The sequence below is a fragment of the Pseudophryne corroboree genome, chromosome 3 (assembly GCF_028390025.1).
Source record: "Pseudophryne corroboree isolate aPseCor3 chromosome 3, aPseCor3.hap2, whole genome shotgun sequence".
Lineage (NCBI taxonomy): Eukaryota > Metazoa > Chordata > Amphibia > Anura > Myobatrachidae > Pseudophryne > Pseudophryne corroboree.
This window is the reverse complement of record NC_086446.1, coordinates 629,671,022-629,688,548: the sequence shown is the minus strand read 5'-3', so window position 1 is coordinate 629,688,548 and position 17,527 is coordinate 629,671,022. Positions and strand designations below refer to the sequence as shown.

General features: G+C 46.1%; 1 protein-coding gene across 2 annotated transcripts in view; it reads left to right on the top strand.

Moving 5' to 3' along the window:
* PAPSS2 (3'-phosphoadenosine 5'-phosphosulfate synthase 2) overlaps window positions 1–17,527 on the top strand; it is a 146,501-nt gene that overhangs the window by 124,533 nt on the left and 4,441 nt on the right. For both annotated transcript variants that reach the window (XM_063961716.1, XM_063961715.1), the window contains 2 exons: window positions 985–1,253; window positions 9,655–9,884. In XM_063961716.1, coding sequence (XP_063817786.1) covers window positions 985–1,253; window positions 9,655–9,884 — 499 coding nt within the window. The remainder of the gene's footprint in view (window positions 1–984; window positions 1,254–9,654; window positions 9,885–17,527) is intronic.

Genomic DNA, 17,527 nt, shown 5'->3' with positions numbered 1-17,527 from the left:
TGGTCTATGCAGTGATATTCATGCTTCTGCAGAGTGTGCCCTTTTAGATTTTTCAGGCTCTGCACACATAGAAGTGAACCTCGATTGGTCTGCCCAGTGCCCATCTCCTGAGGGCACAGGGTGGACCATCTGGGTCCCCAGTGGAAAACCAGGGGTTGCTGTTGTGTAAATTACACATTTGGCGCATTTCATCTGTAAAATGTGCAAATCAATTTGCAAAAATTTAATTTATTGCCTTCCTCAATAAGAGTCCTATAAATCCCTAACATATTCTATATTTCCAGCAATCTTAATAAATTAAAAACAATATTTTATAACTTGGTGTTTATTGGCCAATACTACTTAAAGTCCCCAATCCACTTCTAGTCCTTAGATGAACTGGTAAATGCAGCCAATTCCTCCCACATTCCTTGTCTCCTCTTCCAGCCTTGGCTGAAATGCAGGGTCAGGACCATTCACATTCTGCCATCCAACTGTTTTAAAGCTGTTTTTCCTAACCCTCCATCTAGGTTGAGGGTAGAGTAGTGGGGCTGAACTACCACCTTTTTATTAGGGGGAAATCTGTCATTTGAATATTGACCAAATCATATAATATGTAGTGTGCCTGCTAAAGATTAGCGCATGTTTAGCCCTGTAATTTATTTATGTAATGATAAATTGCCAAGTGAGGAATGTGTAAAGTGGAGGAGGGGAAAATGTGTCATGTGACTGTAATCTCTGTCCAAGGAATTGTACTAGGGGGAGTTCACTTCTGTTCTGTGTTTGCTCTATGATAAGCTAATCTACTGGCTGTTACAAAGCTGTGTTGATCAACATGTCCTTATATACCTCTGAGCCAAAGTGCTTGTACTACTCACCGAAACTCCTGATCTGTAATATTGGCTATGAATTTACAGATCATTTGATTTATAAAGTCCTTTTAGCAGCAATTGCTAAATCAATGCATTTAATCATGTTTCTGTCTTTTATTTTGCTTTTCCCTAGATGCGGTTTTTGTTTTTCAACTGCGAAACCCAGTTCATAATGGACATGCTTTGCTGATGCAGGACACTAGGCGCCACCTACTGGATAGGGGCTACAAGTGCCCTGTGCTTCTATTACACCCTCTGGGAGGGTGGACAAAAGACGATGATGTACCTTTGGAGTGGCGCATGAAGCAACATGCAGCTGTACTCGAGGAGGGCATTTTGGATCCAAAGACGACCATTGTGGCCATATTTCCTTCACCAATGTTGTATGCAGGACCCACTGAGGTGACCAAATATTCTATAATACTATACCACTTTGATAAAAAATGTTTGTGCACAAATCACCTCAGATGCCTTAGTTTTGAGAATTAATATGTCGGAATAGCTCATTGGCCAAATATACCCACACAGCAGCTGTTAATTGACTCCTCACTTAAGAGAACCACTCATTCAGTCTACAACAACTTCACAAAGCAGGTAGTAGCTTGGCCTGCATTGTATCCAAACTGTGTTCTGCTTACCACAAAGAAAATCATGGTGGGGATTTATTAGCAAAATGTTGTTCTGCTCACAATTATGTTGTACCTCAGCTTTATAGTGCTGTATAGGTAATGAAAGCAAGCTGTTCCTTGGTTTCTATGGGTTACAGCACATACACTTTTGTGCATGGCATCATTTTATTAAGGTCTGTTTGACTAAGGCCTAATCAACATCAGAGGAGTACAACTGTACAGGGGAATATACACATTTGTTCTGTGCACACAATGTGGGGGCACAGGAGGCCGGTGTATGGCAAACTCTGCCATAGGCTTAAAGTCTCCAAAACAGGGGTCGTCAATCAGTGCCGTAACTAGGCATTTTAGCGCTGTGTGCAAGAACTGACATTGGCGCCCCCCCCCCGTACAAGATAGGCGCAGTGCGCGCCGTAGGCGCGCGAAAAATATATAGGGGCGTGGCTTCACGGGAAGGGGCGTGGCAACAAAATAATAGCAATTCATACTACGGTGCACAGTAGTCTCCATTATTCAAATTACGCTGCACAGTAGCGCCACTACACCAGGTAGAGCCCCTTTTATACATTACAGCAGACAGCATCCCCCTTTTTACACATTGCGGCAGCCAGTCCCCCTTTTTACACATTGCGGCAGCCAGGACCCCTTTTTACACATTGCGGCAGCCAGGACCACTTTTTACACATTGCGGCAGACGGGACCCCTTTTTACACATTGCGGCAGACGGGACCCCTTTTTACGCATTGCGGCAGATGGGACCCCTTTTTACGCATTGCGGCAGCCGGGACCCCTTTTTACACATTGCGGCAGCCAGGACCACTTTTTACACATTGCGGCAGACGGGACCCCTTTTTACACATTGCGGCAGATGGGACCCCTTTTTACGCATTGCGGCAGCCGGGACCCCTTTTTACGCATTGCGGCAGCCAGTCCCCCTTTTTACACATTGCGGCAGACGGGACCCCTTTTTACACATTGCGGCAGATGGGACCCCTTTTTACACATTGCAGCAGATGGGACCCCTTTTTACACATTGCAGCAGATGGGACCCCTTTTTACACATTGCAGGAGAGAGAGAGAGAGAGAGACATACTTACCTTCTCCCCGCTGGCAGGCTCCTCGTGCATCTCCCTCTCGGTGCAGTGTGAAGTCAGTTGAGAAGGAGGAGGAGGGAGGGGGAGCAGAGAGCCGCAGCAGCGCTATTTGATTGGTAGTAAGCGCTGCTGCAGCATCCCCCTCTCCTTCTGTATTGGCTGCCCGGCGCTGCTGTGGATACTGGGATGCATCCACAGCAGCGCCAGGCAGCCAATACAGAAGGAGAGGGGGATGCTGCAGCAGCGCTTACTACCAATCAAATAGCGCTGCTGCGGCTCTCTGCTCCCCCTCCCTCCTCCTCCGCTGCCCGGCGCTCCTGTCTTCTCTCCTCCAGCGCGGCGCACGGCCGTGCGCCCCCAGGGCAACTGCGCTGTGTGCCAAGCCCCCTTGGCACACACGTAGTTACGGCCCTGTCGTCAATAAATGGCTCTCCAGCTGCTGTGGGACTACACATTCCAGCATGCCCTGACAAAGGTTTGCTTTCATGGCATGCTAAAACTGTGTCGGGGCATACTGGGATGCTAGTTCAACAGCAGCTGGAGGGTATTTCCTACCCCTGCTCCAAAAGCACCTCACACAGTAATGTTACCAACTTACCAAAGGACAAGGCAAAAAGCACCACTGCATTGAAGGTGTTAAACTAAAAGCTTCATATAAAACTGCAGCTGTTGTCCTGCTGAAGAAACTGGCACAAACATGAGAATTTCTTGTCTCAGAATGTCTAGCTCTTGTTAGTTATTATGTGTTTGGCCGACGCAGCTGACAGCTAATGGAAGACATCTGAGTGCTGTTATGTTATTGACTAGAGAACTAAATACATCAACAAGTAAACAAGTCATTGAGAGAAATTCTGGGCCGGATGCAGAGGTGAGGACTATAGCACAGTGGCTGCGTCCTTGTATACAGCGGCTGTGCAAAATGGTGATAAAGATACAGGAGGTTCACACTGCTGGCTTCTCTAATCCGCTGCTGCGTCCGAAGATGCAGCATCTCTTCATAGCCGCTGGCTGCAGCATGCCCAGTAGCATGGGGCTGACACCCCCATTTTGGAATTGTCTCCCCATTGTTGCCCCATGCTGTGGCTTTTTTGGGGCACTGCGACTGATATTTGCAGGACTGAATCTGCACCTCCTACGTATATACACAACCATCAGCCAACTGCGAAAATAATCAAAATATCGTCCACCTCTGAACTGAGAGTTTTATAATGACCACATGTTAAGGCGCGAACGATAACTAAGAAAGGGCCTGATTCTGAGTTGGATGCAGTGGGAAGGTTGGACACAGTAGAGCAATGTTATGGGCCCTACATACATGACGATCCGCCGCCGAGCTGCCCGACGGCGGATACGGCCGAGGAGCGACCCGGCGGCGGGGGGGCAGTGACGGGGGGAGTGAAGTTTCTTCACTCCCCCCGTCACGCGGCTCCATTGAAGTGCAGGCAAATATGGACGAGATCGTCCATATTGGCCTGCATGCACAGCCGACGGGGGACCAGCAATGAACGAGCGCGGGGCCGCGCATCGTTCATCGCTGGAGCCTCCACACTGAAAGATATGAACGAGTTCTCGTTCATTTATGAACGAGATCGTTCATATCTTTCAAAAAAATCGGCATGTGTGTAGGGCCTATAAGATGCATCGGAGTCACACCACACATGCGGAGATGTTGCATCTTATGGAGTGCCGCAGATAGTGGTTCAGGGCCGCACTGACCTTCAGGGGTACAGGGAAAACTCCTGGTGGACCTCACTGCCGGTTAGATCCGTTTAAGGAAATTAATGTCAAATGGCCTTACATATACCTTTAGAAATAAGTTTTGTAAAAAAAAAAAAAAATCAAAAAGCTTCTTGTAACAATTTGAGCCAGGACATCTTAGGATCTCCTGAAAGAGAAGAACCCCTGAAATGAGGCGTTATACTAGGACACCAAGAGACTGAGATAAAAGCTCCTTACTCCTGCTGCTGGGAAGAGTTTAAAATGGCTACATGTCCTGGTGGGCCTGGATGCTAGACAAACCAAAAATACATCAAGCTGTTTGGTGTTTGACGTAGGTTCTGTGATTACTGGCAGTGCGGTCCTAATAGAGAGGCCTGTGCTTTCTGCATTCTCTTTCTTTATACAGCTGGACTACTCATGATTATATATTATTATGCTGACCTATTGTACAAGAGGAAGCTACAGACATTAGATTAATGTAACATTAAGGCATAGTTACTTTTACAAGGAAGTCTACAGCATCTGTTAATTATCATATATGACTTTCATGAATGCTTAGCAATAGGTATGTTTAGCTTATTAATCATTAGCAGATTTAAGCAAACTTTATTTTTTGCATTTGGGGAATGTGTGATGGTTTCATACCCCCACACCATTTGTCTGTGTAAGTTTTATTGCTTTAAATGGGTGATGGGCTAGGGGTGGGTCCAATCAATCAATGTGCTTACATACACATGTTTGTTGCTCTTTATATTAGCTTATAGTCTAGCTGAAACAGCGTAGCTGATTCAGTGTGGGGTGAAAGCTTTCAAAGGGAGAAACTTTCTAAGGGTTTCATCTGTGACTTTTACTGGACTTCTACTGGACGGAAACTGAAAGGAAGCACCATCAATTGCACACAAAAAAACAACACAAACCCCCAATACTTGGACTGCAGCTACAAATGTTTGTTTACTCCTAATATTCTCCAAACCTCACTTATTTGGAAAACTATACATTCACTTTCTGCACAAACACCTGCATTGCAACTTCTACTCTGACCCTGCAAACACCTGGACAACAAATGGGTCACTGAGAAGCATATTTAATGAAGTAACACTGACTTGCAGTTTGCCAACACTGTGTAATTTTCCAACTAACATCAGCAAATATTTGATTTACTGTTACCTGTAGATAATAACGACAGTTTAACATTGAATTTATTTCTGCAAACTTCACTGCTCTCTTATTCAGCCACCACTCCTCCTCCTACTCTCATTTTGCGACCACTATTTACCCCATCCACACTATGGCCAGGCTGGCAACATCCCTCATTAATCCTCGTCTTCCTATTCCTTTTTTCTGTCCCCTGTTACCACCTCTATCCCTCTCTCCCAGTCTCCTACATCTCATGCTGTCTCCTCTCCTCTGTCTGCCTCCCTTCCCCTCCTCTTCTGTTTCCCCACTGCAATTCACTTCTGCCCCTTCACACCATTTATACCCCAGCACTCAACCCTGCTCTCTCCCTCCTCTGCCTGTCTCCTCACCTCTCCTCCACCAGTATCATACTGCACTCCCTCCCTGCCTCACTCCTGCAGTCTCCCTTCCTAGCCAAGGCCCCAGCACCATCAATTCACCATCTTTATCCCTTCCTTCCCCATCAAGCTTACCTCAACGCCATAGCAATCCAGATAATCTCATTCACATCTCTCCAACAAACTCATACCCTTTATCCTGTGCACTCTGGAATGCCAGATCTGTTTGCAACAAATTGACCCCCACTCACGACCTCTTCATATCCAACTCCCTGCACCTCCTGGCCATTACTGAAACCTGGATTACACCCTATGACACCGCTTCTCCTGCTTCTCTCTCGGCTGGGGGCCTTACATTCTCACACACACCCCGACCTGGGGGTCGTCATGGGGGTGGTGTTGGGATCCTTTTACCCTCAAGCTACACATACCAACTTATACCTCCAGAACCATCTCTTACATTCTCTACATTTGAGGTCCATGCAATTCGCCTCTACCAACCCACTAATCTTCGAGTTGCTGTCATTTACCGTCCACCTGGCATTTCCTCTAAATTCCTCGACAACTTTGCTTCCTGGCTACCTCACTTCCTCTCTTCTGACATTCCCACCATTATCCTAGTTGATTTCAACATCCCTATCGATAACCCCACAAAACCACCTGCCTCTAAACTCCTTAACCTCACATCTTCACTTGGTCTCTCCCAGTGGACCAGCTCACCCTCCCATGTGAACGGGAGCTCACTGGATCTGGTTTTCACTCACCGCTGTGTTATTTCTGATTTTTCCAATTCCCCTTTTCCCCTCTCTGACCACCACTTGCTCTCATTCAACTTATCTATCTCTGCTCCCCCATCTCTCCCTCCTAAGGCTACCATCACTAAGCGTAATATTGAGGCTATTGACACCTCATCCCTACCCTCCCTGTTTGACTCGCTTCTCTCTCCTCTTCTCTCTCTCACATGCCCTGAACAAGCCACATCTCTATACAATGCATCTCTTACTTCAGCCCTTGACTCTGTTGCTCCGCCAACCACTATTCACCCTCGCAGATCAACACCTCAACCCTGGCACACCAAATGCACCAGATATCTACAAAAATGCTCACGTACTGCCGAGCGACACTGGAGGAAATCACGCTCTCAAGCAGACTTCCTCCATTTCAAATTCATGCTCTCATCCTTCAGTGCTGCCCTTTCCCTTGCTAAACAATCATACTTCAAAATCCTCATCTCTACCCACTCTTCCAACCCCCGGCGCCTCTTTGCCACTGTTAACTCCCTCCTCTGCCCACCACCACCTCCTCTCCCTTCCTCATTGTCTGCTCTTGACTTTGCCACTTACTTCACATCCAAGATTGACTCCATACGTCAGGACATCACATCCCACCAGTCCAGCAACCAGCCACCACCCATCCTTTGCCACCCCTCCCCTACCCTCTTACCAACTCTGACATCTTTCTCCCTAGTATCTGGTGAGGAAGTCATGGCCCTCATACACTCCTCCCCCCCCACAACCTCCCCACTCGACCCTATCCCCTCCCACCTCCTTCGCTACCTCTCCCCTTCTGCCTGTTCCCATCTTGCCCACCTTCTCAATCTCTCCCTCTCATCAGGCACTGTCCCCTCTGCCTTCAAGCATGCTCTTGTCTCCCCTATTCTTAAAAAACCTACCCTTGATCCTAACACTCTCTCCAATTATCGACCGATCTCTCTCCTCCCCTTTGCCTCCAAACTTCTTGAGCGTATTGTCTATAATCGCCTTACTGCCTTTCTTTCCTCTCACTCACTGCTTGACCCATACCAGTCTGGTTTCCGCTCTCTCCACTCCACTGAAACTGCCCTCACAAAAGTCTGCAATGACCTCCATGCCGCCAAATCTAAGGGCCACTACTCTCAGCTTATTCTTCTTGACCTCTCTGCTGCTTTTGACACTGTGGACCACCCTCTTCTTCTGCAAATCCTTCACTCTTTTGGTCTACGTGATACTGCCCTCTCCTGGCTGTCCTCCTACCTCTCCGATCGTTCCTTCTCTGTCTCCTCTCATGATGCTACCTCGCCCCCACTTCCACTAACTGTTGGTGTCCCCCAAGGTTCTGTTCTTGGGCCTCTCCTTTTCTCTCTCTATACGTCCTCTTTAGGTGAACTCATTAGTTCTTTTAATTTCCAGTATCACCTCTATGCTGATGACACTCAAATCTACCTCTCCTCCCCTGATCTCTCCACGGCTCTCCTCACTCGTGCCTCTAACTGTCTTTCTGCTATCTCTTCCTGGATGTCCCAGCGCTTTCTTAAACTCAACATGTCTAAGACTGAGCTGATCATCTTCCCACCCTCCCGCACAACCTCACCTCCCACAATCTCATTATCCATTGATGGCACAACTATCTCCTCTAGCCCCCAAGTACGCTGTCTTGGTGTAATCCTTGACTCCTCCCTCTCCTTCAAACCACACATTCAGCACCTCTCACAAACCTGTCATTTTCATCTCAAAAACATTTCCAGGATCAGACCTTTTCTCACCCAGGATGCCACTAAGATCATTATTCACTCACTGATTATTTCCAGACTGGACTACTGTAATCTCCTCCTAACTGGCCTCCCTGACAATTACCTCTCTCCACTCCAGTCTATCCTCAATGCTGCTGCTCGGCTCATCTTCCTCACCAAACGCACTACATCCACCTCCCCTCTCCTACTAGCCCTTCACTGGCTTCCCTTCCCCTTCAGAATCCAATTCAAACTTCTCACTCTCACTTACAAAGCTCTCACCCAATCCTCTCCCATTTACATCTCTGACCTTATCTCCCTTTACTCTCCCACCCGTCCTCTTCGCTCTGCTAATGCACGCCGCCTCTCCTGTCTCCTGATTACTTCCTCCCACTCCTATCTCCAAGATTTTTCACGTGCTGCTCCCTTCCTTTGGAATTCTTTACCTCTCCCCCTCAGACTCTCCACCTCTCTACAAAACTTCAAACGGGCTCTCAAGACCCATTTCTTTACCAAACCCAGCCAAATCTCATCCTAACCCCCTGTTCCATGCTCTATGTACCCCATCTGTGTCACCCCTGTCTGTCTACCCCTACCCCTAGAATGTAAGCTCTCACGAGTAGGGCCCTCTTCCCTCATGTGCTCACCCTTTTCTTCTTTAATAATTCTCAACTGCCCAAATCACAGTTTTTGGGCCACCTGGAACTTATCTCTGTCATTTACTGGTGTAGTTATGCTTAGTTACCCTGTACTTGCCCAAAATTGATTTCAATTGTAAGTCACTGTTTTGATTATGTGCATATGTACTCTGTAATTGGGCGCTGCGGAACCCTTGTGGCGCCATATAAATAAATGATAATAATAAATAATAAATACTTGTTCAGCATCTGGTGGCACAGTGTAACATAAATCATCCTTCATTCTGACTTCTGTGTGTTGGAATAACTGGCTCCAATCATTTTGTGATGAAAATCCTGGATATACTGTATCTGAGACCTGAAGTTTTCTCAGTACATCTGTATGTCCGAAATAGGGTAAAACAGTTTCTGAAAATTAGTCCTGGTCATCCTATTAATATGACGGGCTAGGAATGTTCATCATGGGAAAAACAGCGCAGTGGCCTAAGCATTTTAGAAGGAAACAAAAGGGACCAGAACGCTTGGGAGCCTAGTCCCTTCTTGTTACAGGACCCTTTCTATTGTCACTGACTAAAGTTCTAACGCAGAGCTGAAACACTGTCATTTTGGGCTCACTAGCATTCCTGATATCATGTATTTAAAAAAATTGTTTAAATGTTCTACTTGTGTGCACCAAGACAACCATTTATATCATGTCCTTATTATCCTGTCTCTATCACAGGTTCAGTGGCACTGCAGGTCTCGTATGATCGCTGGGTGCAACTTCTACATTGTGGGACGTGACCCAGCTGGCATGCCCCATCCTGAAACCAAACAGGATATGTATGAGCCAACACATGGGGGGAAAGTGCTGAGCATGGCCCCAGGACTGACCTCAGTGGAAATCATCCCATTCAGAGTGGCTGCCTACAACGTAAAGAATGCAGCTATGGAGTTCTATGATAAAGAAAGGTAAGGAAGATTGATTGTCTGTACAAGATCACATGACAACCTCTGCTCGATGTAGGGATGGAGGCAAATGCAGATTTTCTGGAGGGGAGTCTCCAAATGTTTAATTTTAGAGCAATTATCACCAGCCCATGAAGCATGCATAATTAGCATGTAACAAGCTATAGCAGAGGTTCTCAAACTCGGTCCTCGGGGGCACACACAGTGCATGTTTTGCAGGTCTCCTCACAGAATCGCAAGTGAAATAATTAGCTCCACCTGTGGACCTTTTAAAATGAGTCAGTGAGTAATTAATACACCTGTGCACCTGCTGGGTTACCTGCAAAACATGCACTGTGTGGGCCCACGAGGACCGAGTTTGAGAACCTCTGAGCTATAGTATACCCCGAACAAAATGCAGTTTATGTAATACAGTACATCAGACATATGCAGGCCCAATGATCACGGTAAGCCGCTTACCAGATTCTGGTGTGATGACTGAGCACTTAGATCCACAGACATACACAGCAGACTTGGTAGAAAAATCTGCTGCCACTGGGCATGTGTAGCAGCTTCATTCTGCCCTTTATACTGCATGTAGTGGCTGCTGGCCAGGTTGTGGGGAAGGGGAGTTTCCGGGCAACTGGATACCCCCTCCCCCTGTGTTTGCCAATGATAAGTATACAAGATGATAAATGCTACTTATAAACACAGTTATATTATACCTTGTATTGGTCTATCACCTTTTGGTAGAATTCAGTGGTCTACAATCAGTGTCGGTCTGGGATATGAAGGGCCCATCGGGGGAATGCAGTGGTAGGGGCCCATGTTTAGGGATGTGGCCAGTATCCAGCAGGGGTGTGGCCAGCCACCACATTAGTTTACCTAACTATTAGAGAGTGCATAGCCTGGGCACCTTATGTATAGTAAATACTGCTATTGCATACATGACATTGTACCACATTAGTAACAGCAATGTACTGTAGAAAATAGACCATAGTCCTGTGCAGTATAAGGTAAAATATGTAGATGTATGTAAGTGCACAGTTCGGACTGCAGACTCTCCCCACCCAGCCATCTGAAACACCATACCACAGCCCAATTATAGTTTTACTATTCTTTATCTGTGTCCATCTTCTGTATTGTGCTAGCAGTAATTTGCTGCGGTAGGACTGTCATCTGCATGTTTTGTTATTGGAGACTTGTTACATTTGCAGTATAGAGGCAGTTGGATTCCTTGTAGAAGCTGCCAATTTGCTTGCTGTACAGAGGGCTGGGAACATTGTGTGGTCGTCATCCATTTTTCCATCATAACGCAGTAACATGTGGTACCTCTATTGTCACCCTCAGTTAAACAGTCTTTCGCAGTTGTGCGCTGTGCATCCTTGGCATTTATTCAATGCACATGTCATGACAATTGTCCATATCTTTAAATCCATCTTTCTTTGTCCCAAAACAGGGTTTGACTTTGAACAGACAGTAGATTTATCTGGAACAATTAGTATTTTCTTGGTTGTAGATCGTATACTGTATATTAATTGCTTTTGGGCAATGGTATCTCTAATGGCCGGCTAAGAAAAATCCACAGTATCATTCCGTGTCACTCCCCCTACTTATCAACCATAGTTAGGTATCATTCTTATTAGGTATCATTCTTATATACTGTCTTTATATACCTTGAACTAAAATAACCATACACTAATTTAATCCCATATACAGGTTGAGTATCCCTTATCCAAAATTCAAAATCCCACATTTTTGGTTACCCTACAGAGATTATATCATATATATATAGGTATATTATATCTCTATATACCATATCTATATATACACATAATAAATAATAAATATGTGTAGTAGGTTTCTCTATTTAAACTACAATGGCCCTCATTCCGAGTTGTTCGCTCGTTAGTTTTTTTCGCAACGGAGCGATTTGTCGCAAACTGCGCATGCGCAATGTTCGCAGTGCGTCTGCGCCAAGTAAATTTGCTAAAAAGTTTGGTATTTTACTCACGGCTTAACGAAGAAATTTCTTCGTTCTGGTGATCGGAGTGTGATTGACAGGAAGTGGGTGTTTCTGGGCGGAAACTGGCCATTTTATGGGCGTGTGCGAAAAAACGCTGGCGTTTCTGGGAAAAACGCGGGAGTGTCTGAAGAAAAGGGGGAGTGTCTGGGCGAACGCTGGGTGTGTTTGTGACGTTAAACCAGGAACGAAACTGACTGAACTGATCGCAATGGCTGAGTAAGTCTGGAGCTACTCAGAAACTGCTAAGACATTTCTATTCGCAATTCTGCTAATCCTTCGTTCGCAATTCTGCTAAGCTAAGATACACTCCCAGAGGGCGGCGGCTTAGCGTGTGCAATGCTGCTAAAAGCAGGTAGCGAGCGATCAACTCGGAATGAGGGCCAATGTGTCTTATATAGCAACATCCTATAAAAAAAATAATGAATATGTATATGCTCCATACAGACACTTATTTAGGAATGGCATAAAATATTTGCAGCCTCATTTATCATTATGCAATGTGCATATAATTACCCCTTTTGTACTACAATTAATCCTCTTAGACTTGTTGCAGTCTGTTTTAAGAGGGTCATTTCTCCCAAATAATAATATTGTCCCAATTTGTTAACACGTGTTATACCATCCTTTATCAGATATTTAATTTTGTTTGAAACCCTTACAAAGGAAGCATAAATGTAAAATGTTTACAAGGTATATTATGACAATATGCAATATGTACAGGTGTGTGCTTAAAGATACATACAGAAACAATTCTCTATAGTTGCGCTGATATAATGTACACTGGAGTAGATGCGTATAAGTATATGTGTTGAAAGTATCTTCATAAAGGCAAACATATATCTCATAATTGCATTGATGAAAGGGTTAATAGAAGCGTTTCCCTTTCATGTGAACTGGAAACTACTTTGGAATTGTCCATGTCTCAGTATTTAAGCTGCTATGGATTTTGCTGTGGTGACAGTTCACTTGCATCATGGACCATACTTGCCTACCTGACCCTCTCCATGAGGGAGAAAATGCTCTGTTCCTGGACTTTCCTGGTAATCAGAGACGTATCTAGGGGACCAGGCGCCCCTGGCAAAGTAAGGGATTGCCCCCCCCCCCCCCCCCCCCCCCTGTATTTGAAATAGGGAGGGTGCATGTGCAAAAATGGGCATGATCTTGTGGGAAAGGGGCATGACCACACAATAGCACTCCCAACTCAAATTCCATTACACAGTTGTACCCCTTATACACATTATGTCACACACTAGTGCCCCTTACACATCATGCCCACACAGTAATCCTTGTCACACTGTGGAGAAATCAGCAGTGCCTGGCGCGGCCAAGGATAGGCACCACCTGGCAATGCCACTCGCAGTCAGGGGGGTATAATCAAATATTAATGGCAGTGAAAAAGTATCTCTGCACACTATCTAGTAGTGGTGATGTAGTGATATATTAAGAATAGCATTCTAGTAGTTTATTTTTAGTTTCTCCACTGTGGTGCATTGTGGTGCCCAACACCGGCGCCAACTCTTAGCTGCTGTGTGAACCACCAGCCCAGGCACTGCCACTACTAAGTAATTCCACTCCCAGGCCAAGGGTGGCACCACCAGGCAGCGCCCCCTCCTCAGCCGGTGCACCTGGTGAGTGTCATCCTGGCCAATGGATAGATAACCTCCTGTCCCCAGCACATAGCCATAGTCCCCACCCCCTACCAGCACATAGAAGTAGTCCCCATCCCGCTCCCAGCACATTGCCGTAGTCTTCATCCCACTCCCAGCATATAGCCATAGTCTCTATCCCGCTCCCAGCACATAGCCATAGTCCCCACCCCCTCCCAGCACATAGAGGTAGTCCTCAACCCACTCCCAGCACATAGCCGTAGTCTCCATCCCGCTCCCAGCACATAGCCGTAGTCTCCATCCCCCTCCCTGCACATAGCCAATGGTCTCCCCCCTCCCTGTACATAGCCAATGGTCTCCCCCCTCCCTGCATATTGTCTTCTCCCCTTCCAGCACAGAGTCTCCCCCCTCCCTGCATATAGTCCTCTCCCCTCCCAGCACAGAGTCTCCCCCCTCTCTGCATATAGTCCTCTCCCCTCCCAGCACAGTCTGCCCCCTCCCTGCATATAGTCCTCTCCCCTCCCAGCACAGAGTCTCCCCCCTCCCTGCATACAGTCCTCTCCCCTCCCAGCACAGAGTCTCCCCCCTCCCTGCATATAGTCCTCTCTCCTCCCAGCACAGTCTCCCCCCCTGCATATAGTCTTCTCCCCTCCCAACACAGAGTCTCTCCCCTCCCTGCATATAGTCCTCTCCCCTCCCTGCATATAGTCCTCTCCCCTCCCAGCACAGACTCCTCCCTGCATATAGTCCTTTCCCCTCCCAGCACAGAGTCTCCCCCCCTGCATATAGTCCTCTCCCCTCCCAGCACAGAGTCTCCCACCTCCCTGCATATAGTCCTCTCTCCTCCCAGCACAGACTCCCCCCTGCATATAGTCCTCTCCCCTCCTAGTACATAGTCTCCCCCCTCCCTGCATATAGTCTTCTCCCCTCCCAGAACATAGTCTCCCCCCTCCCTGCATATAGTCCTTTCCCCTCCCTGCATATAGTCCTCCCCACTCAAGTCAAAACACATATCAATTAATATGTTGCAGGACCTAGTGTGATGAGCTGGGCATCGCCTGGGCTGGAGGATTGCACAGTAGTCAGGAACACCACACTTCGGCACCGCACCACACTTCGTGAAGAAAGTGAAAGTAAACTACAGCTCCCAGCAACCCTTGCTGCCAGGAGCTCTCGACAGCCAGGGCTGCTGGGAACTGTAGTTTACTTTCACGTTCTTCACTAGTGCATTGTGGTGCCGAACACCGACATCTGTTCCTGCCGACTCTGAGATCCTCCATCTCAGGCAATGCCACTACTAAGTGATTCCACCCATTGGTTGAGGGTGGCACTGCCGGGCGGCGCCCCCTCCTCGACTGGCGCCCCTGGCGAGTGCCATCCTGGCCAATGGGTAGATACGCCCCTGCTGGTAATGTATGATTGCCATCACCTGTGGTGAGCTAGTTAATTGATAAGAAAGGCGTTTCACCACAGGTGATGGCAATCATACATTACCAGGAAAGTCCAGGAACAGAGCATTTTCTCCCTCATGAAGAGGGTCAGGTAAGCAAGTATGTCATGGACTATGCAGTGAAAACTGTACCTGTATCCTGAAATTCAAACAAAAAGAAATACAGTGAATATCAAAGCTATTTATGAACATTGCTTGCTATCTAGTCTATCCTAACTTTTGCATGCTGTGAAAGGTACAGATTTATGATCCTTTGTCTTTAAAGATCAAAAACTCTGGTCTGTGCCAGTCTATTCTTTAATTGCAATCTTGTGTATCATTGACAACACAAGTTGTACTGCACATACAATGCAAGTTGGAGATATAAGGAACAAGTGATTATTTGATCATGTGGGAGATCTATAGGGCAATCTGATTCCAATCTCCATTAATGATTGCTGCCTTATCTGATCTAACAAGTAAAATAAACAATATTATACTACCTGATGAAATATTCAGGTTCTATGGTTTCTTCAACTGTGGAGATTGCTGTTTAGTGTCTTCCTTAGCCTTGAAGGATTTTGTGAACCTGCAAACTATTCTTGTGGGGAGAGAAACATGTTAAACTGAGCTAAATAGCTTTTGTAGGACTGTCTGGATCTACAAGAAAATGGTTAGTGCACCAGAAAACATTTCCAGCTGATTTCTTTTTCCATTTAAAACCCTAAAAAATTCCAGCCATTACCACCTCTGCTGGATAGTGGATGTGTATATCCACCACTAAGGCATGTGAGTGTCCCCACTGGCCACCAGAGGTAAAAACATAAAAATTACCATAGGTGTTTTAAGAAAAACTTACATTCTTGCCGTTTCAATCACCAGAATTCTTATATCTTTATAACCTATGGTCATCCCCCTGTATCGGTGAATGAAACCTCAAACATCAGGGTTATAGAATATATTACTGCAATATACATACATATACCATTATAATCACCTGTATATACAGGTGATTATATGATGAGCAGGATTTTAATACCATCTTCCTATTTTTAACCCTTACATTAGTATATACAGTTTTTAAGAAAAATGAAAGTACATATATCTCAAACATTGTTCCCAATATTTATAATGTCATGTATATAGTAGTGATGAGCGGGTTCGGATCCTCGGAATCCGAACCCCCCGAACTTCACCCTTTTTACACGGGTCCGAGGCAGATTCGAACCTTCCCGCCTTGCTCGGTTAACCCGAGCGCTCCCGAACGTCATCATCCCGCGGTCGGATTCTCGCGAGATTTGTATTCTATATAAGGAGCCGCGCGTCGCTGCCATTTTTCACACGTGCATTGGAAATGATAGGAGGAGTACAGTGCAGAGTTTTGCTGACCAGTGACCACCAGTATTATACGTTCTCTGCCTGAAAAACGCTCCATATCTGTGCTGCATTGTAGTATATAGTAGGAGTACAGTGCATAATTTTGCTGACCACCAGTATATAATATATAGCAGTACGGTACAGAAGGCCACTGCTCTACCTACCTCTGTGTCGTCAAGTATACTATCCATCCATACCTGTGGTGCATTTCAGTTTTGCACAGTTTGCTGACCACCAGTATATAATATATAGCAGTACGGTACAGAAGGCCACTGCTCTACCTACCTCTGTGTCATCAAGTATACTATCCATCCATACCTGTGGTGCATTTCAGTTTTGCACAGTTTGCTGACCACCAGTATATAGCAGTACGGTACAGTAAGCCACTGCTCTACCTACCTCTGTGTCGTCAAGTATACTATCCATCCATACCTGTGGTGCATTTCAGTTGTGCGCAGTATATATAGTAGTAGGCCATTGCTATTGATACTGGCATATAATTCCACACATTAAAAAATGGAGAACAAAAATGTGGAGGGTAAAATAGGGAAAGATCAAGATCCACTTCCACCTTGTGCTGAAGCTGCTGCCACTAGTCATGGCCGAGACGATGAAATGCCATCAACGTCGTCTGCCAAGGCCGATGCCCAATGTCATAGTAGAGAGCATGTAAAATCCAAAAAACAAAAGTTCAGTAAAATGACCCAAAAATCAAAATTAAAAGCGTCTGAGGAGAAGCGTAAACTTGCCAATATGCCATTTACGACACGGAGTGGCAAGGACGGCTGAGGCACTGGCCTATGTTCATGGCTAGTGGTTCAGATTCACATGAGGATGGAAGCACTCGTCCTCTCGCTAGAAAACTGCAGTGCCACTCCTAGATGGGCCAGGTGTTTGTGTCGGCCACTTGGGTCGCTTAGCTTAGCCATCCAGCGACCTTGGTGCACCTTTTTTTTTCTTTGCATCATGTGCTGTTTGGGGACTATTTTTTAAATCTGCCATCCTGTCTGACACTGCAGTGCCACTCCTAGATGGGCCAGGTGTTTGTGTTGGCCACTTGGGTCGCTTAGCTTAGTCACACAGCTACCTCATTGCGCCTCTTTTTTTCTTTACATCATGTGCTGTTTGGGGACTATTTTTTAAATCTGCCATCCTGTCTGACACTGCAGTGCCACTCCTAGATGGGCCAGATGTTTGTGTCGACCACTTGGGTCGCTTAGCTTAGTCA